The sequence below is a fragment of the Drosophila eugracilis genome, unplaced genomic scaffold, assembly GCF_018153835.1.
Source record: "Drosophila eugracilis isolate 14026-0451.02 unplaced genomic scaffold, ASM1815383v1 contig_2157, whole genome shotgun sequence".
Taxonomy (NCBI): domain Eukaryota; kingdom Metazoa; phylum Arthropoda; class Insecta; order Diptera; family Drosophilidae; genus Drosophila; species Drosophila eugracilis.
The window spans coordinates 135,990-155,407 of NW_024573041.1; the positions used below are offsets into that span (position 1 = coordinate 135,990).

A 19,418-nucleotide genomic window follows, 5' to 3' on the forward strand; every position below is an offset into this window, starting at 1 on the left:
GCTCTGGATCGATTTACAAATGTCACATGACATGCACAGAGCTCATAAAGTATTATATTTTATTTTTATTAGTGTTCGTCTGAACATTCTTGCAAGGGCCGGCAAGATTAGGTGTCTGTGTTAATTACAATTTATTTAATTTATTCTCAAAAATATTGCAATACAAAATTAGTGGACTGTATTAATTCGATATATTTTATTTTGCATAACAATTTTGACACCCCTTCACGGCTTGTAATTATTGTGTTTTAACATTATAGTGAATTTATTTATTTTTTTTTTTAACATAAAACATTTTTATATCATTGATTTATTGTATCTACAAATTTATATATTAAGCATACCGCTGGGTAATGCTATGGCTTGTAACTGCCTTCGTATTTTTATTTTCCTTATAAAATATACAATTAATATAATTATTATTACAATTGCTAAAATTAGGGATGCATGTCCAGTTAAATGGTGAAAGTCTAATTCCCTTAATTCTAGCTTGTGAGTTTTTATACCCGTTACTCGTAGAGTAAAAGGGTATACTAGATTCGTTGAAAAGTATGTAACAGATAGAAGGAAGCTTTTGCGACCCTATAAAGTATATATATTCTTGATCAGGATCAATAACGAAGTCGATTGAGCCATGTCCGTCTGTCCGTCCGTCCGTCCGTCCGTCCGTCCGTCCGTCCGTCCGTCCGTCCGTCCGTCCGTATGAACGCTGAGATCTCAGGAACTATAGCAGATACAAATCTGAGATTAAGCATGAAGATTCTTGAGGTCCCGGGACAGCGCAAGTTTATTACAGCATCCTGCCACGCCCACTCTAACGCCCACAAATCGCAAAAAACTAAAATTGCTGAAATCTCAGGAACTATTGTAGATGGAAAGTTGAAATTCAGAAAGTATACTCTTTAGATGACAGCGCATCTTATAGTGCTACTACTATCCGGCCACACCCACCCATACGCCCACAAGGCTCAAAAGACGGTTTTCGGATTTTCTAGAAAAGCTGATATCTCGGTAACTATAAGAGATAGAAAGTTCGGATCAAGCATGTAGGTTTCTATGATGCTCCCAATGCGAATTGTTTTTTTCCGATCACGCCACGCCTACTCTAACGCCCACAAAACCCGAAAAACCAAAAATGCAAAAATCTCAAAAACTATAAAAGCTACACAATTTTGCTTAGGAACTCGTATTTAAGAGATGCGTCTGCAACTTGCCACGAAGTTGCATCCGGCCACGCCCACTCTAACGCCCACAAACCGCGGAAAACTGTGGAGTCTATAATATTATTATGAATGCCTTTGTTTGACCTTGTGTAACTTTTTTCTGTTAATATCTATCGAGTTACCAAAGGTTTTTCAAATCGGAACATTATTTCGCTATTTATGAAGAAATTAAGGTTATAAGGCCTCACATGGGAAGTGACGTCACTATAAGCATACTCAACATACTTCCTCTGACAATAGGTGGCGCCTTGGAAATTTCCACTAGCAAAATTAATATTTTAAAATTGTGTAAAACAGTAACGGGTATCTTATAGTCGCAGCGCTCGACTATAGCGTTTCCTCTTGTTAGATTTGCGTTTTGGAGTTTTATGAATACGGATTTAATATCTGCTATATGTTTTTGGAGTGATGGTGAGAATATTATTATGTCGTCGAGATAGACGAGACAGACGTTACCGACTAGATCACCCAAGACGTTGTCCATAACACGTTGGAACGTGGCAGGGGCGTTTTTGAGACCGAAGGGCATCCTTGTGAACTCAAAATGCCCATTTTCGACGGTGAATGCCGTCTTGCTTGCGTCGCGTGGGTTCATTTGAATTTGGTGAAAGCCACTTGCTAAGTCTATTGTTGTGAAATACATGGTCTTTCCTATGCTGTCTAGTATATCTGCAATGTTCGGAATAGGGTATCTATCAGAGATCGTTTTTTCCTTTAATTTTCGAAAATCGATTACCAAACGCCACTTTTTTTTGCCTGTGATGTCCTCTTTCTTGGGTACGACCCAGACGGGTGCACTCCAAGGGGAATGGCTGTTTTTTATGATGTTCTGTTCGAGCATTTTTGAAATTTGCTTTCGAACTTCGTCTTTATGTACAAATGGGTAACGGTAAGATTTTGTGTGAATCGGTATATTATCTGTCGTGGGTATAGAGTGTTTAACGGCATTAGAGAACGTTAGTTGATTGTTTTCGTTGTGAAAAAGTCTTTTGAATGATTTGCATAGTTTGAGAATATGTTGTTTTTCCTCGCTGTTGAGGTGTTCCGTCTGAATGTCTAATTGTTGATCGTCCGGTAATTCTGTATTAGTTGCCGCGGACATGCAGCTTAAGTATTGGTGGGTTCGTTGAGAGAACTCTTCTGCCTGCAACGGTTCTTCTAGATAAAGTGTTTGGGTCTGGTCTGAGTTATTACAGACTTCGAAATAGGCGGATCCTGCGATTGCGGTGTATAAGCCACCTGTTATGACTATTTCATTATCCAAATTCGTGGTTTCATATATAAAGTCTCCCTGCATTAAGTTTACTGGGAGCGGTAGTCGCATTTTGGTTCGCTCTTGTGAGGATTGGGATGGCGGTTTCTGGTGTTTCTAATATGGAGTCGGCAAAGTTTATGTTTGGATATGTATGTTTTTGATGCGGTCTTCGTTAATAAGTGCTGGGTTTATGAATGAGTAGGTAGATCCAGTGTCTACTAAAAATTTGAGAGGTTTTGACACCATGGAGTTTGGTGATAGGAAAACAAATGGCAATGAAGATCCGTGACTCTTCTTGCTTATGTAACCGACTGGTTTCCCGAGGCTTCTAGTGAAAAATTTGCAACATCGTTGATGTTACATAGGGGAGCGTTTGGATTATGGTTGTTTTTGTCTTGGTGGTTTAGGGTCTGATCTGATTTGTTGTTATTGTGGAAGGGGTTCCTACCCAGAGTTTGTCTATCGTGTCGACCATTACTATCGTTATTGGAATTATATTCACGTGTGAAGCGTCTATTATCATTGTTAAAATTTTGTTGTCGCTGTGTAAAGCGACTATTATTGTCGTTGTTGGTGTTATCATGTCGTGGTACGTGGCGGCCGTTGTTGCCATTATTATAATTCTGTTGTCCTGATATGTAGCGTCTATTATAGTCATTATTGGTTGGTTGTCCTTTTGCGTATGGGTGATTCCTGTATGTCGAGCTGTCGTGTCGTTGATTTTCTTGGTCCTTATTCAGGTTTCTAGAGAAGTTTAATTCGATCTGTCCGTACTCGTACGCTTTCTCGATTGTCTCTGGTCTTTGGTTCCTAATGGCTGACCTAAGTGGGTCCTTTAATCCAACTAAGAATGTATTTAGGCAGAATCTGTCATACTGGTCACGTTTGGCTGTGATCGAGTGTCTACTAGGGTCTGCTTCCCTGGCCAGGGACATTAATTCGCTTCTTATTTTAGTGGCTGAGTAATATAGTTTTCCCATACTGAGTCCATCCGGAAGGTTATGTAGCTCTCTAACAAGCATTTCTTCCGTTTTTTTGCTAGAGTATAGTCGCTTGAGGTTTGCTTTGATCTCATCCCAACTGAGGAGTACATCGCAGACACTCAGCGCCTCATCCGCCCTACCTTTAATTTTGTCACGGATGATTCCCAGTAAGTATTGTCCGCAAGTTGCTTGGTCCACTGATCTGGCTAACAAAAGTAGCTGTTCTACTCTACTAACAAATCTATCAAGGTTGTCAGGTGGGCCTTCGTAAGTGGGTAGTTGATGAACAAGGGCTAGTAGCTGTTGTAGATTCAGGCTTGTGTTTGTGGAAGTCGATAAATTGCTAAGAGTATATTTTTTTTTTTTTTTTTTTTTTAGATGTATAAGTATAGGATAAATTTTGTGTGTTTGTTTACTACACAACTTCGTTTGTATATTAATGTGGTAATATAGTGTACTATAATATGTGATACCATGTACATATATGTATCTATGTTTGGGTGCAAGAAAATGTTATGTATTTTATGTATATACGGTTTCTCTACTTATATGTATACATATATTTGTATATATATTATATACAGTATATTCCGTATGTATATTATAAAGTAAAAGAAAACCTTTAGTACGTATCCGATACGCAGTTCCCCTCTTTTCCTTGCTTCCCTGTGCCATTCGTATAGTGTTACTGTGTTTGCTTCCACCTTTGTTGTTGTTTTATCGACTTCAACTCTAATGTATGTGATTTAGTAAATATATTTTTTAGAGGTTAGTGAACATGTGACAACAATAAAAGTTATGTTGTTCGTGGAATGTTTTGTTGTTTTCTCTTCTTTTCTTATTATTATTTTTTTTATATATATAACAATGAATAACATTTTCCTTTGATTAATTTAATTGATTTTATTTCTCTAATATGGTTATATTTCGTGGTGCGTGGTGCGCAAAAAGAATTCAACAGTGTACAAGCCATCGCGGCATCAAGTGTCGCTCCGCCACTCTGGCGCGTCATCAGCTCTTGGCGGCAGTCACTGCACAGCGACGCAACAAGAGTTTCACAAGCGGCGTCACACAAATAAATAGTAAGAACTTAAAATTGGGAATTTGTTTGAACTGTTTGAAATTTATTTCATCTGTATATTTCTGAATTTCGAATGTACTGAGTACAGTGTGGATATTTATATCGGAGGTTAGTTTTTTGATGCGGTCTTCGTTAATAAGTGCTGGGTTTATGAATGAGTAGGTAGATCCAGTGTCTACTAAAAATTTGAGAGGTTTTGACACCATGGAGTTTGGTGATAGGAAAACAAATGGCAATGAAGATCCGTGACTCTTCTTGCTTATGTAACCGACTGGTTTCCCGAGGCTTCTAGTGAAAAATTTGCAACATCGTTGATGTTACATAGGGGAGCGTTTGGATTATGGTTGTTTTTGTCTTGGTGGTTTAGGGTCTGATCTGATTTGTTGTTATTGTGGAAGGGGTTCCTACCCAGAGTTTGTCTATCGTGTCGACCATTACTATCGTTATTGGAATTATATTCACGTGTGAAGCGTCTATTATCATTGTTAAAATTTTGTTGTCGCTGTGTAAAGCGACTATTATTGTCGTTGTTGGTGTTATCATGTCGTGGTACGTGGCGGCCGTTGTTGCCATTATTATAATTCTGTTGTCCTGATATGTAGCGTCTATTATAGTCATTATTGGTTGGTTGTCCTTTTGCGTATGGGTGATTCCTGTATGTCGAGCTGTCGTGTCGTTGATTTTCTTGGTCCTTATTCAGGTTTCTAGAGAAGTTTAATTCGATCTGTCCGTACTCGTACGCTTTCTCGATTGTCTCTGGTCTTTGGTTCCTAATGGCTGACCTAAGTGGGTCCTTTAATCCAACTAAGAATGTATTTAGGCAGAATCTGTCATACTGGTCACGTTTGGCTGTGATCGAGTGTCCACTAGGGTCTGCTTCCCTGGCCAGGGACATTAATTCGCTTCTTATTTTAGTGGCTGAGTAATATAGTTTTCCCATACTGAGTCCATCCGGAAGGTTATGTAGCTCTCTAACAAGCATTTCTTCCGTTTTTTTGCTAGAGTATAGTCGCTTGAGGTTTGCTTTGATCTCATCCCAACTGAGGAGTACATCGCAGACACTCAGCGCCTCATCCGCCCTACCTTTAATTTTGTCACGGATGATTCCCAGTAAGTATTGTCCGCAAGTTGCTTGGTCCACTGATCTGGCTAACAAAAGTAGCTGTTCTACTCTACTAACAAATCTATCAAGGTTGTCAGGTGGGCCTTCGTAAGTGGGTAGTTGATGAACAAGGGCTAGTAGCTGTTGTAGATTCAGGCTTGTGTTTGTGGAAGTCGATAAATTGCTAAGAGTATATGTTTTTTTTTTTTTTTTTTTTTAGATGTATAAGTATAGGATAAATTTTGTGTGTTTGTTTACTACACAACTTCGTTTGTATATTAATGTGGTAATATAGTGTACTATAATATGTGATACCATGTACATATATGTATCTATGTTTGGGTGCAAGAAAATGTTATGTATTTTATGTATATACGGTTTCTCTACTTATATGTATACATATATTTGTATATATATTATATACAGTATATTCCGTATGTATATTATAAAGTAAAAGAAAACCTTTAGTACGTATCCGATACGCAGTTCCCTCTTTTCCTTGCTTCCCTGTGCCATTCGTATAGTGTTACTGTGTTTGCTTCCACCTTTGTTGTTGTTTTATCGACTTCAACTCTAATGTATGTGATTTAGTAAATATATTTTTTAGAGGTTAGTGAACATGTGACAACAATAAAAGTTATGTTGTTCGTGGAATGTTTTGTTGTTTTCTCTTCTTTTTCTTATTATTATTTTTTTTATATATATAACAATGAATAACATTTTCCTTTGATTAATTTAATTGATTTTATTTCTCTAATATGGTTATATTTCGTGGTGCGTGGTGCGCAAAAAGAATTCAACAGTGTACAAGCCATCGCGGCATCAAGTGTCGCTCCGCCACTCTGGCGCGTCATCAGCTCTTGGCGGCAGTCACTGCACAGCGACGCAACAAGAGTTTCACAAGCGGCGTCACACAAATACATACATACATGTTTGCTTGATTTTTGCCAAAGGGAACAGTATGATATTTGTGCATGTTTAATTTATTCTTCCATTTTTGTGTTTTTTTTTTTTTTGTTTTTAGTATTCTTGTTTTTATGTATTTCCTAATAATATATTAGCGTTTGTGTAAATTGGTAATGAAAACGATCCCGGTGCCTTAACAGCGATTGTTGTACACATATACGGTCGTTAATCACACAACTTACTTATTTATGTATTTCATAATAATGCATTTGCGTTCATGTAGATTGATAAATCAAAACGATCCCGGTGCCTTAACAGCGATTGTTGTACACATATACGGTCGTTAATCACACAACTTACTCAAACTTGTAAACTTACACAACTTGTAAACCACTGTGTGCGGATTGTCCCTTTGCGTTGTCGGCGATTGATGTGATATTGGCGAATCGGTGATATTTGAGGGCACGTTATTTTTTTTTTGTTCCTACGCAGAGAGTTCTGGTCACAACGAAGTCTAATGTTCGACTGATCTATTTCTTGCTTGTTGGTATAATAGTTGTAAATTGTCCCACACAAGCAAACCCGGTGCCTTATCAGCGTTTGATGTACACATATACGGTCGCTTGCATGGTATTTAGAATTTGATTTCGTTTGTTTCGTTTATTTTATTTGAACATTTTTGTGTATCGCTCACTCCTGAAATCCCATTTGCACTTGCACGTTATTATGTTTTATTTCCTTTTACAGTTGTTCTCTCTTTTAAGTACGTATTATGTGTAACTATCTCACTACTAAAAGTTTCCACGAGCACCGTTGTCACTCACCTCAGCCTACAAGGAAAATTGGAACGATAAGCGTAGTGGGCATGGTTAATCCCTTGTTCGTAGTCCGGCTGCGCCAGTTACAGTGTCGTGTCCGAGGGAGTAGAGGGGATCTCGTATGAGATTGTCGCTTTTTTTAAATGCTGAAGGCTTGCAAATAAAATGACTGGGTTGTTTGGAGTTCAAAATAAGAATAATGTTTTATTATAAAGAAGATTAAAAAGAAGATTATTATAAAGAGTAGTCTGTCCTTGTCAGAGTTCTTGCGTTGGCGATCTTGTTGTTCCATTCGCGCTATTCTTACAGTTCCCGGGTCTGTGTTCTCTCTCGGTGGAGAGAGGAATGTTCTCTCGTTCTCTCTCGGTGGCTGTTGAGAGAGGAATGTTCTCTCGTTCTCTCCCTGTGGTTGCGGAGAGAGGAATGTTCACTCGTTCTCTCCATGTGGTTGCGGAGAGAGGAATGTTAACTCGCGCTACAAAATAACAAACGCATGTAAAGCGCATGCGAAACTGGAAGAACCAAAACAAAATAGAAACTGGTGATAAACTCGCCACTGCTCATCCGTCTTTGTCTTTGGCTGCTTGGCCCAACATCCATCCCCTGTTGAAGGCTGGCCATTCAACAAAATTCTTGAGAGACAGCAGACAGCCTAGAAACCAAACACCTTGTTGTTCCAACAACTGTCATTAGTACGGCAACACGGTTCAGTTTGACAGATCAAAACGCTGCATCTGCCAGCCTCCAATGGCCACTTCATCGTTGCCCTTATCGAGCTGAGCCACCTCTTGGCCGTGACGCTCGCAAGTGTTATCTAGTTCCTGCTCCAATTCACGTACGAGCTCGAAATCGTGAGCCTCGGCATTTAGACCATCAATATAAACACGAGTCGAGCGCCACAGTGACTCGATATCGTCCCGATTAATTCGCATCTGCTCCTCATACTGGAAGCGCAGCTCCTGCAGCGACTGATTCAACTTGGCATCATAATCGGAGCTGAGGCGTCCGTTGATGTCGCTGTACTCCGTATGGTGGATGCGGAGCGACTCATTGATATTCTGTTAATGGTTCTGATCCTTAAATGACAACTTTTACAAGTCAAAGCACGACAGTGTCTCCTGCTCTAGGGCCTTGCACCAGGAGGCTGGAGACAGCTGATGAAGCGGTCACACGAGGTTTCTTTGGGGTGCAACCATCTCCAGAAACTACCCATCCAGAGCGCGTATTCTCCACTAGAGGTAGACCGTCTCCTAGTTGGATTTGCACAATTGAGAGCAGATCAAAAAACAGGCTGGCTTTAATCAGAAAATCCACACGCTGCAGTCTGTGGAAGTTCGGATCTGCCAGAACCACATTGGCAGGTACCTTCCAGTTGGAGATATCTATGTTTAGACCAGGTCTGCGATGTGAGACGTCACAACTGCCTCAATGCATACCGAATACGTTGATAGGCGAGACTTCAGGCAAACTTTAACCGATGCTCCATCCGTAGTGAATTCAGTGTCTCCAAGGCCAGTCACCGCTACAGAGCATTCGGACCGAAAAAGCTGAAGTTTGCTGGCCAGTCGTGTTGTGATGAGATGAACTTGTGAGCCGGAATCAAGTAGGACTCGACAGGGAAGGAAGCCTCCTGATTGGCCACGAACGAGAATGTTGGCGTTCCTGGGTCACGGAATTTAGAAATGTAGCTTATGCGTACTTTAAAATTGTAAAAAACAGTAACAGGTATCAAATATTCGCAGCACTCGGTTATATCAATTCTTCTTATAATTATTATATATTATTTACATAGGTCGGCATAATTTTTAAAATTAGTTAAAATTCGAACTCCCTATCGTCAGAACGTACCGTGCCCTTTCGTCGTTAATAAAATCGCTAATTCCGAAATAACACAATTAAAACCCAGCATATCACAAGTTTTCGTTCGGTTAATATAAACGCATATTAATTATTAATGGAGACCCCGAGGTTCAGGGATAGGTTTCGTCCAGTGTAAAGAGGGGAGCGGGACTCAATAAAGCTTTTCGCTCAAGCGAATTCGCCACCCGCTCTCCTTCTCTTATCTTGTCTTCATCTCTGTATATAGTTTAGTTGAATAAATAAAGTTAAAATTCGAACTCCCTATCGTCAGCACGTACCGTGCCCTTTCGTCGTTTTTAAATTCGCTAATTCCGCAATAACACAATTAAAAAATGCATTTCACAAGTTCTCATTAGGTTAATATAAACTAATTTTGGTTCAATTTGAAGACATTATTATGTTTTCGTTTTTTAACCTGTCGCTCAAAGAAAATCGTGGAACATTTTTGGGCGCATTTTCTTTTCTTTCCATTTCCGACCCTATAAAGTATATATATTCTTGGTCAGGATCAATATCTTGTTATACCCGTTAATCGTAGAGTAAAAGGGTATACTAGATTCGTTGAGAAGTATGTAACAGGTAGAAGGAAGCGTTATCGTACAGTGAAAAAAGGGGGGCGGGACTCAATAAAGCTTTTCGCTCAGGCGTATTCGGCCTCCGCTCTCCCTCTCCCTTTATCTTGTCATCATCTCTGTACATAATTTAGTTGAATAAAGTTAGTTAAAATTCGAACTCCCTATCGTTAGCACGTACCGCTCTCCCTTTCTTATCTTGTCTTCATCTCTGTACATAATTTAGTTGAATAAAGTGCCCGAAAAAACACATTTCACAAGTTCGGTTAATATAAACTCATATTAATTATTCAGTGGTAACATTAACATCCTTAAAAAATAATGCAATTATCTTGGCTTTGTGGCATGTGGCGTTATCCTGACGCAGAATAAAAAATTGTCTAAACAGACTGTCTCCAGTATAAAGGCATTATCATTTAGAACCGAAAAAGATTGGCGTTGGCTCACTTTGAGATCACTTCTGGACATTACCAAAGCTGCTTATTTGATTGGACAATAGGTATATAGGGTTGTCGTTGATAACGAAAGGGGATTGTCAGAGAGGGACCATACGCGGCCGCAGCTGACCTAAGATGGGTCGTATTTGGGCGAGCTAGGTTGAGCAGCTCATAGCTCAAGTTTTCGTAAGTAAGTTTCATAGTAAGTTTTCGTCGTTCGTTGCTGAGGACAACGACCTGTAGGACAGCTGATGAGAAGCCGGCCGCAGATAATGGATCGGAAGTCGATAGGGGAAGCGACATATGTGGACTGGTGCTATACCTAGATAGCAATGTTGACCTGCCAGTATATGGCACGATTGATTCGGCGCTGTGCATACCGTACAGAACAAAAAGGCCAGTAAGCCTTCCGCAACGGCGCAGTGTCAGGGAGAAAATGCGATAAAAAAGGTATTATATTTGGTAATGTAGATTTCATAATGCATTGTTAAATTTAAAGGAAATTAGAAAAATGTATTATATATTAACTTACTTTTTTATTTTTTCATTCACTAAAAGTTTCACTGAAGCAACCGATTTATTAGAAGCAGTTATTTTTTATTAGTGTCGTGTTGATTTTTGTTTTTCTCTCGCAAGTTCAGATACCGGCACTTAAGCTCGCTAACCAGCTTTCCGCGTGCTCTTATTTGAATCGACTATTGTTTCGGCAACATTGAGAAATATGTTTATTAATGTTAATTTGCTATATTATTATCTGGCTTAGAGTTTCGGTGTTATAAACACAATGATTTTCTTTCAAATAGGCGATTTCTCGAATTATGCCTTCCTACCCGCCGTTGTCGCTGAGTACCTCTTCAATGTTAGGACCAACTGTCTTCGAAAGTGCTAAATGCTGTTTCAACATGGATTTAACATCTGACAACTTTTATAAGTAAATATCGATTTATTTTGAAAGTATAAATGAAGAATACCTTCTGAGTTGGTTGTGGTAAATGTGGTCGCCCCCATATGACTTTTTCCTTTGTCTGTATAAATGGCCAGTGCTTGTGCATAAGCCGCGCCCCAACTAACAAAGGTTGCTTTGTCAAAAATGAAAAAAAAACAGGGGCTTAGGATCTCGACGACTGTTAATTGGCTACGATCCTCTCCGGGATACATTATATGAGAGGATTTAAAAACCAGTACATCTTATACTTGATATCGCCCAACCCATCAATATCCAAGCAAGGGCTGGTGTTAATTTGCTACGATCCCTTCGGGGATACATTTCTGTTCCAGGTTCTTATTAAATGGTTATGAAGGACTAGTGAATTAATTAGAGGCTCTCTAGTTCTCATCATCCATGAGACCAATCACATACGACCTCTGAGTCTTCAGGTGAGTTCAAATAATAAGCTTTTTACTAATTTAATGATATGATAATAATATGATATAATTATTTACATACATGATACATGATCTGCTTAAGTTTTAACCTCATGATGCGCGTTGTTAGAGATATGAAAAATTGTTTACAGAAGTAAATGTGACAAAGAAAAGAATAATAAACTATAAAAAATATTAGAAACTGTTGTTGTGTTGTAAAACTCTTTTAAGCCTCGGGACTCCGATATAGGAAGATTGTAGACAGCAGCGGCCATGGACTTCAAAGGAATGTTAGGCGCAGCATTAACACTGCTCAGCCGGATATGCCAGGACAGGCTATGCCCCCCACAGATTGCGACGCTCATGGAAGGGCAAATGAAGGATTAGCGTCGGCCGCAAGGAATTCCGTTAGAGTCGGGTCGAGCGGCGTCGATGTGAGCGGTGCGGCGAATATGACGCCAGGAGAGGCGCAACGTTTGAGCGCAGCGATGGCAAGATCTTGAGTGAAAATCAGCCAACGTAACCATTAGAGTCTATGACGCCATCTTACAATGTACAGTTGCCGGCAATCTGGATCTTCGGATGCAAAGCAAACGTCGGGAAAAACAGCAGGAGTATATTGACTACCCAAGAGATTGTTTAATATGGGAAGAACAACAAGATGGAGGAGGAGCCGAACATGCAAATCTACGGAAGCTGCATAACAACGTCGGTAATTCCAGAAGGTCACAACAGTCAGACGGTGTCCACGAAAGATAGCTATGACGAGGTCATCAGTCAACGTGGGCGATGCCGCAGTCAGCGGATCCAACTATAAGTAACCTTTCCATGTCCCATAAATTAGTCCTAAGAAGGGCAGGCCGCAAGGAAATTAAGAGCCAGAGCGGTCAGGAGATGCCTCACAGAATCCTTATTTGTATCGATTCGGATGAAGGTCCCCAGTTATTCCAGATTCTCCTCATGGCGTTGTACGGGGAGAACGAATAAGTAGACACATATGCATAGACGACGAGCTCGTCCGAAATCTACACCGACAAGTGGAGCGGGCATACCGAAGCTGAACGGATTAGGGAACGGGTGCTTAAATCTTCCGATGCAGACTTCGCGTCGGGAAGGCTTGAAGACGCTAAGGATCCCTGTTGGACTGGATCATGCGCTTCTAGGAACACTCTTGCAGACTAGAAGCTTTTGTTTAGGGGGACCATAGACAGCATACTCTAAACTAGGTTGGGTAGTATATGGACCACTAGACGTCAGGTCAGTCCACCGATGGAGAGATTGTGCCTTAACGTGACAGTGATGACATTTGGAGCAGCATTTTTGATACGTGCGAGTGCCGGTTTTCTTCCAGCTCGGCGAGAGTGGTTAGAGCCTTAAGTTCGCTAGGCACCAATGAAAACGTCGAGTGCACCGAATTCGAACACTATGTATTGGGCAAAGTTTTGCAGATGCGGTACTATTCACAGCGAACCCAACTGCTTAATTGGCCCTGTTATGTTATGTATCTGATGTCGCGATTAGAGCGTAACTGAAACAGGTAATCGACGCCCATGAAACTGTAAAATACTTCAAGCATTTCCTTTACGAGAGTTTATCTTGTCTCTGTTGACGACAGAAATCGTTCACGTCAAAGGAGCTGCGACACAGACGCAAATAAAATCTTCAGGTACTGTGCAATCACCATGCCAGTGGCCGTCCCTATACAGAAGATCAACGCTGAAACAAGTCATTCGAAAGTTGTGTATAGCCCGAGATGCGGAAAAACATATCGGAAGGGCAATGGCGTGCAGTTCCCAACGCACATCTGGAAATAGTGCCGTTGACAGATTCTCCCTTTGGCCCGAGGCTATTTTACTCACAAACATCTTAGGCGACGGTGGCTAATGCCTTTTGGTAACAAAGGGCTGCGTCTCTTGGGCACGGCACAAAGTTTAGGTCTGTACTCAGCAACTGGCCGCCTCACTTACAACTACGTATAAGTAAATACGTATAGTAAAATGACATGATAATTTAAGACTGCAGATTCGTCATCCAACGCCCTCCTGTCCTCTTGCTGCTCTTTGACTACTGAGATGTTTACGGAACAAAAGTAGGCTTGTGAAACGAATTCTTCGCAGACAGATACGAAAAATTTGTCTAACTTTTGGTGTAAAGGAAAAGATAAATACTCACACGTATTCTTCCGCACTGATGCCGTGAAGCAGCCGTTGGAGCCACCTTACACTGGCCATTGAAAGTAGTACATCGCAAGAATAAACGATTATTTATCTTAGACGTCAAGTGCAAAGAAATAGCAGTGTCTGTGGACAACATTAAATCGGCATTCATACTAACAAGTTACACATCGCTTCAAAAAACGGTCACTAATCATCCTGGCCAGTCGCTACTAGAAAAAAGGAGTAGCGTCTGGCCAGGATGATTAGAGACCGTTTCGTAATACGATGGGTACACTAGTAGTTTCTTAGTCTTGTGCGCAGGGAGAAATGGTGGGAGCACGTCGAGCCCCTGCGACAAAAAAAAAGTCGTGTTCATTTGCGATCTGGCCTACCACGACTAGAGTGGAAACGAAGAATGATTCGTCACACTTTGCTCTTTTCGGATTTGTTGCACCTGTCATATTGGAGGTCTAGTTGAGCGTAACTTGTTAGTATGTTCTCGAAAACTATTCGTAAAGCGGGCTTGAATCGATGTCTGCGAACAATTCGTTTTGCAATCATACCTTTGTTCCGTAAAACGTCTCAGTAGTCAAAGAGCGGCAAGAGGACAGGAGGGCGTTGGATGACAAATCTGCAGTCTTAAACGATCATGTCATTTTACTATACGTATTTACTGATACGTAGTTGTATGTGAGGCGGCCAGTTGCTGAGCACAGACCTAAACTTTTTGCCGTGCCCAAGAGACCCAGCCCTTTGGTACAAAAAGGCAATAGTCACCGTCGCCTAAGATGTTTGTGAGTGAAATAGCCTCGGGCCAAAGGGAGAATCTGTCAACGGCACTATGTCCAGAAGTACGTTGGGAACTGCACGCCATTGCACCACTTCGATATGTTTTTCCGCATCTCGGGCTTGACTTTTAGCGTTGATCTTCTGTAGAGGGACGGGCACTGGCAAGGTTGTTGCACAGTACCTGAAGATTTTATTTGCGTCTGTGTTGTCAGCTCCTTTGACGTGAACGATTTCTGTCGTCAACTGCGAAATGTAGCACAAATGAAGTAGTTTAGTTGGTGATGCACTTTTATGCCGTTGTCTAAAAGCAATAACGAGATTGATCCGTTTTAAGACAAAATAAACTATCGTAAAGGAAATGCTTGAAGTATTTTACAGTTTCATGGGCGCCAATTACCTGTTTCAGTGCCTCTTCAATCGCGATATACATAACATACCAGGGCCAATTGATCAGTTGGGTTCGGCTTAAATAATACCACGCTAAATTTTCTTTTAGCATCCAAGCGGAAAATCAACGTTAAAACAAGCAAAGGAAAAATTTGGCCGAGAAAACATAATGGAATGGCGCAGAACAGGCACAATAATCTGACCAAGAAAAAAATCTTAGTTTCCACATTACATACATTTTTGCAACATGTTTAAAAATATACAAATAATTTTGAATTGCTTAAAGTGTACAGATCACTGCTTGGTGAAGGAAACGGAGATAAGGCGATCATAATACCATCTTTTTGGCGAGTAGTTGATGATGATAGTTGCCAAAGTTCTCATTAATTTCCTTGGTTAACTCTATTTTGTGATATCTCGTGACAGATTTGATCCTTATCATACGGTTAATAAACAAGCTTTTTCTCGTAATTTTAAGTAGGTTCTAGTTAAGGAATAATTTACCTAGGAATTTCTAAGCATTTATATATATGGATGTGTTAATTGTGAGTTTGCTGTTGGGGATTACAATTGTTGGTGATCTGTAAATTACAACAAATAAGAAATAAAGCATTTATCATTGCTTAGCTGTTAACGTCATGATTAGCACGAATATCGCCGATCCTTTCAGGAATACGCATGGCGCAATCCCCTTCTTTTTGACTTAACTTAGCAGCCGCGGCCATAGCCTCACGACGCTGACGTTTAATTTCCAACAACTGTTTTCTCTGGGCCTCGCGTCTTAATGCCGGTGCAGTATTCGGCAGAGCAGTTATCGTAGCATTTACACTAGCATTGTTAGTGTTTTGGGGCTTTTTCGCTTTAAAAACTGCAGTCTTAGCTGATTTCATCGTCTTAGTTGGGAAGTCTTTCATTTTGGATGGCTCAGCCATATGCTGTGTAAAACACAAGAATTAAACATTATTTTAATAGGCATCCAAAACGAACCTTCCATCCGTTAGCTTTAAGCTGCTCAATAGCAGCGAAAATAGAATCCACGTGTTCAACCTGCAAATAAACCATGTCCCAAAATCCATGTAAATCATCAAGTGTAGTTGGAAATTTATCCTCCGGAGATCGATTTAGATTGTTATGGCAAAGACCTAGAAAGTGAAAATTAATAACATGATGACGATATTTTGCTTAACTCCTACCCTCGAACTGTTTCATTTTCTGGGATACCAAAAGCCGAGCCCTACCCGACGCCGATCGTAGTAGCCCAAATGTCTCCTCGGTTATATCTGGATTTGTCTGTGGAATTTAAAAATGGAGAAAATGATAACAAGAATTGTAATAAACGAAACGTCTGTACTTTGAGATACCCGTTACTCAGCTCAGCATTCTATAAATAATTTAAAAATAAGATAAAAATGGTTAAGGCTCTCTACTGGTAAAATCAACTGGCGGCAATTTCACTGTTCAATATATGTACTTAACTTCTTAAATAATGCCCGATTATATATAGCAAACTTTCTGGATTTTAAAGTTCCCGGCAGGTATACATACATACATAAACATCTGTACATATGAATATTTTATAGCAGGGGTGCTCAAATTCGTCTTAAGGCAGAGCATTTACAAACACAAATAAAAATTTAGTGACGCTTTTGTGTTGGTTTGCAGCTGTCCAAAGTAGGGAGGCAAACTTTTTTTTTGCTAGCCAATTTATCATTCAATGTGCCGCCAAATGAGAAAATAAACTCTAAATTGCAAACAGAAGTTATAAGAATGAATTTCAGTTAAGGTGTTCGAGGAAGCCACAGGCTATATTAGAGTTGTCAAGTGGAAAAGCGCACAGAGCGCTCAAAGCTGCAAACCAACGCAAAAACGTCACTAATTATGCAAATGTTTTCATATATTTGTGTTAGTTAATTCTATGCCGTAAAACGAATTTGAGCACGCCTGATTTACAAAAACAAATAAGCACTCAGAACATAGGAGTTGAGCTCCCCTGCTTTATAAGATTGATTTCTAGTCAAGGAGTAATGGGTATAAAAACGAAGACGATTTTCAACAATATTTTGTTTACTTACAGACAAAGCGTCTGCATATTTTTCTGCAAGAGCGGCCAGCGCCAACAAACGAATTTGTTCATCTTTTAATATTTGAAGGAAGTAGTTACCATCCTTAACAACTGATTCAAGGAAATTTCCGGTATTATCGACACATTCCTCCAAGTTCAAGTTAACCAGTTTCATGGGCTCGTGGTCGACTACATCAGTGGAATCGGAATCTCGCCTTAAATGGGACTTGCCATTCGTAATCTGCATCGCAAGAGCGAGGCAAGGTCGAGGGACAACTCTTTTGGGTGACACTTTAGGCAACTGGGCTCTGAACTCATGACTAAGATGCCTAAATACGGGTGGGTCCACATTTCCATTTTTCTCTGGAACAGGCAAAGAGTTCTCCAACCGCACCATTGCACTATGGGAGCAGTTGTATTGCAATTTTTTTTGGAACTCCGCGAAATCTTTACTTGGAGAAAGCTGTTCAAATTTAATAGCTAGTTCCGAGCCAAGTGGACACTTTATCTCTAGACGTCTCTTTTCCAAACGACTTGCTTCCTGCGATTGTGATGGTGGTTGGTCGTGGCCTTTGGTGCTGTAAAAGCCCTGGGTCAAGGCACATGGTCCGTAAAGGCGCTCCACCCGCTGTTTTATAAAGCTAGTGTATCCATTGGTTATTTCAGGGTTCGACCCGTTGACGTTCTGACAGTCGTTGTTCTTAGACTCGATCGGTGTGAACTTGCTTGATGGAGAGGGCATACTGTGCAGAAGTGGTGCCGCCAAGGAGTGGCTGGGCTTGCACTGCTGCAGACTGCTAGTAGAAGGACGGATCGGAGAAACCTCACGCGACTTGTTTATCTCCTGTCGAATTTTAGAGTCATAGGTGGTCAAGTTGGAATAACCGCTGACGCAACATGCTAGACTCAAATAGCTCGGTTTTTTTTCGCCATCGGCGGCTCCATGCGAATTTTCAATGTCCGAGTTGGGCTGCCGATCGGAATCCACAACCACGGGTGATGGCGTTATACGCATCAGATCCGATGACCTAGGATCCACGTGATCTGAGGTTGTGTGTCGGACCTGCATAGGTGAGCGGAGAGCACAGCGCTCCCGAAGGTTGAATGTAAACTCGCGGGTACCGTCCTTCACTGAGAGCGGTGAGGGAAAATTCATGCTGCTACTGGTATCTAGAAGTGGGTTTAGCAGATGGACCGTTGTTAATCAATGATGGGTTTCAGGGAGTTAGGTACTGGGCATATAAATACCTGAAATATTTGAGCAGTCGGCTTCAACATCAAGTGAACAGCTACCTATGGAGTCCAAACTACGATCCATTAAATCTTTGTCTGTGGGATAACAATAGTTAAAAGATTTCAATAAATTCCAAATCTCAAACTTGTGAAGTTAAAATACATATTGTTGACTTTAAAAAGCCGAGACTATGTAAAATGGAGCAATTTTCGCAATATATGTATGTAAGTGCTTAGATGGCGGTAGCTTATTATTTGCCGAGTAAATAGCGGACCATTCTATTGCAAATCGATCGTTCAGGGCAGCCACCAGATTGCTGATCTTATAAAAAACTTTTTTCCCGACCAGCATTAGTTAATATAGCTAAAACATTTTTGTTAGAGCCGAGTTTGTGACTGTATGTGCGTAGCGTAGCAAACGGGAAAAGCTCTAACGGAACATTGTTCCGCATTGATAGTTTTCTGGTCTTTTCTACCGTTTGCCATACCTGGAATTCTATTCAGAGCGCTTTGATATCCTGAAAATGTATGAATATGCTAAACAGATACTGATACATTTTGAAATGCATCCAGCAGAAACCATAATGTCGTCGATGAAAAAATATGCAATAGCATCAACAAAAAACCCAGAAAACACTTAAAACGTATATTTTGGTCGCATATCAAATAGTATTAAACCTACGCAGCCAATTCCAAAATAGAACCTAAGACAAGAGCAATTTAATATCAAATTTATTGCACTTACCGAAAATATAACTTGGGGAATTGGGGTTACCGTGATCTTGTCATTAAAAAAGTATTTCGATTGAACTCCATTGGTATTTTGTTTATATAAATGTCAAGGTGCCGACATTAATTTCGGGGTACAAGAGGAATGTTGGAAAAATGAACACTAATCGGCTGTTCAATTTGATTTAATAATACACCCTACATTCAGTAGCTGCATAAGATATGTCTAATATTTTTCTAAATTAGTCATAGTATAGATAGACTAATTTAGAAAAATATTGGACATATCTTATGCAGCTACTGAATTTAAGAAAATATATCAAAATAATTTATGATATACAAGGCGGGACAGAAAAGTTTCCGCGTCGCAAAGATGGCGCCACCCGTCAATGATATAGTGAATATAGTTGTGCATCCTTCAACAGTTCCTCACCAAAGCTTAACTTTAGACGCGCAGTTT

At 40.2% G+C, this 19,418-nt stretch overlaps 2 protein-coding genes across 3 annotated transcripts; both read right to left on the bottom strand.

Moving 5' to 3' along the window:
• Positions 1 to 4,561: 4,561 nt before the first annotated feature.
• Positions 4,562 to 8,117, bottom strand: LOC108105587 (GATA zinc finger domain-containing protein 14-like). The gene is made up of 2 exons (XM_041818404.1): positions 6,929 to 8,117; positions 4,562 to 6,215 (listed from the first exon to the last, which is right to left on the bottom strand). The coding sequence occupies exon 2, from the start codon at positions 5,522 to 5,524 to the stop codon at positions 4,802 to 4,804; it is 723 nt and encodes a 240-aa protein (XP_041674338.1). The 5' UTR covers positions 5,525 to 6,215; positions 6,929 to 8,117; the 3' UTR covers positions 4,562 to 4,801.
• Positions 8,118 to 15,150: 7,033 nt separating this feature from the next.
• Positions 15,151 to 19,061, bottom strand: LOC108105586. 2 transcript variants are annotated; one of them, XM_041818398.1, is made up of 6 exons: positions 18,975 to 19,061; positions 18,245 to 18,325; positions 17,007 to 18,166; positions 16,128 to 16,224; positions 15,922 to 16,076; positions 15,151 to 15,869 (listed from the first exon to the last, which is right to left on the bottom strand). In XM_041818398.1, exons 2-6 carry the CDS (start codon positions 18,312 to 18,314, stop codon positions 15,558 to 15,560), a joined length of 1,794 nt encoding a protein of 597 aa, XP_041674332.1. In that variant the 5' UTR covers positions 18,315 to 18,325; positions 18,975 to 19,061; the 3' UTR covers positions 15,151 to 15,557. The 2 variants fall into 2 exon arrangements, with proteins under 2 accessions (XP_041674332.1, XP_017067720.2); XM_017212231.2 differs by lacking the exon at positions 18,975 to 19,061 and adding an exon at positions 18,912 to 18,930.
• Positions 19,062 to 19,418: the final 357 nt, after the last annotated feature.

Bases quoted from the DNA above. Each gene is read 5' to 3' on its own strand.
- LOC108105587 (XM_041818404.1), bottom strand. From the start codon at position 5,524: ATGCTTGTTAGAGAGCTACATAACCTTCCGGATGGACTCAGTATGGGA.
- LOC108105586 (XM_041818398.1), bottom strand. From the start codon at position 18,314: ATGGATCGTAGTTTGGACTCCATAGGTAGCTGTTCACTTGATGTTGAA. The intron at 16,077-16,127 runs GTAGGAGTTAAG...TTCACTTTCTAG, and splicing joins GAAAATGAAACAGTTCGAGG to GTCTTTGCCATAACAATCTA. The intron at 15,870-15,921 runs GTTCGTTTTGGA...TGTTTTACACAG, and splicing joins TTAAAGCTAACGGATGGAAG to CATATGGCTGAGCCATCCAA.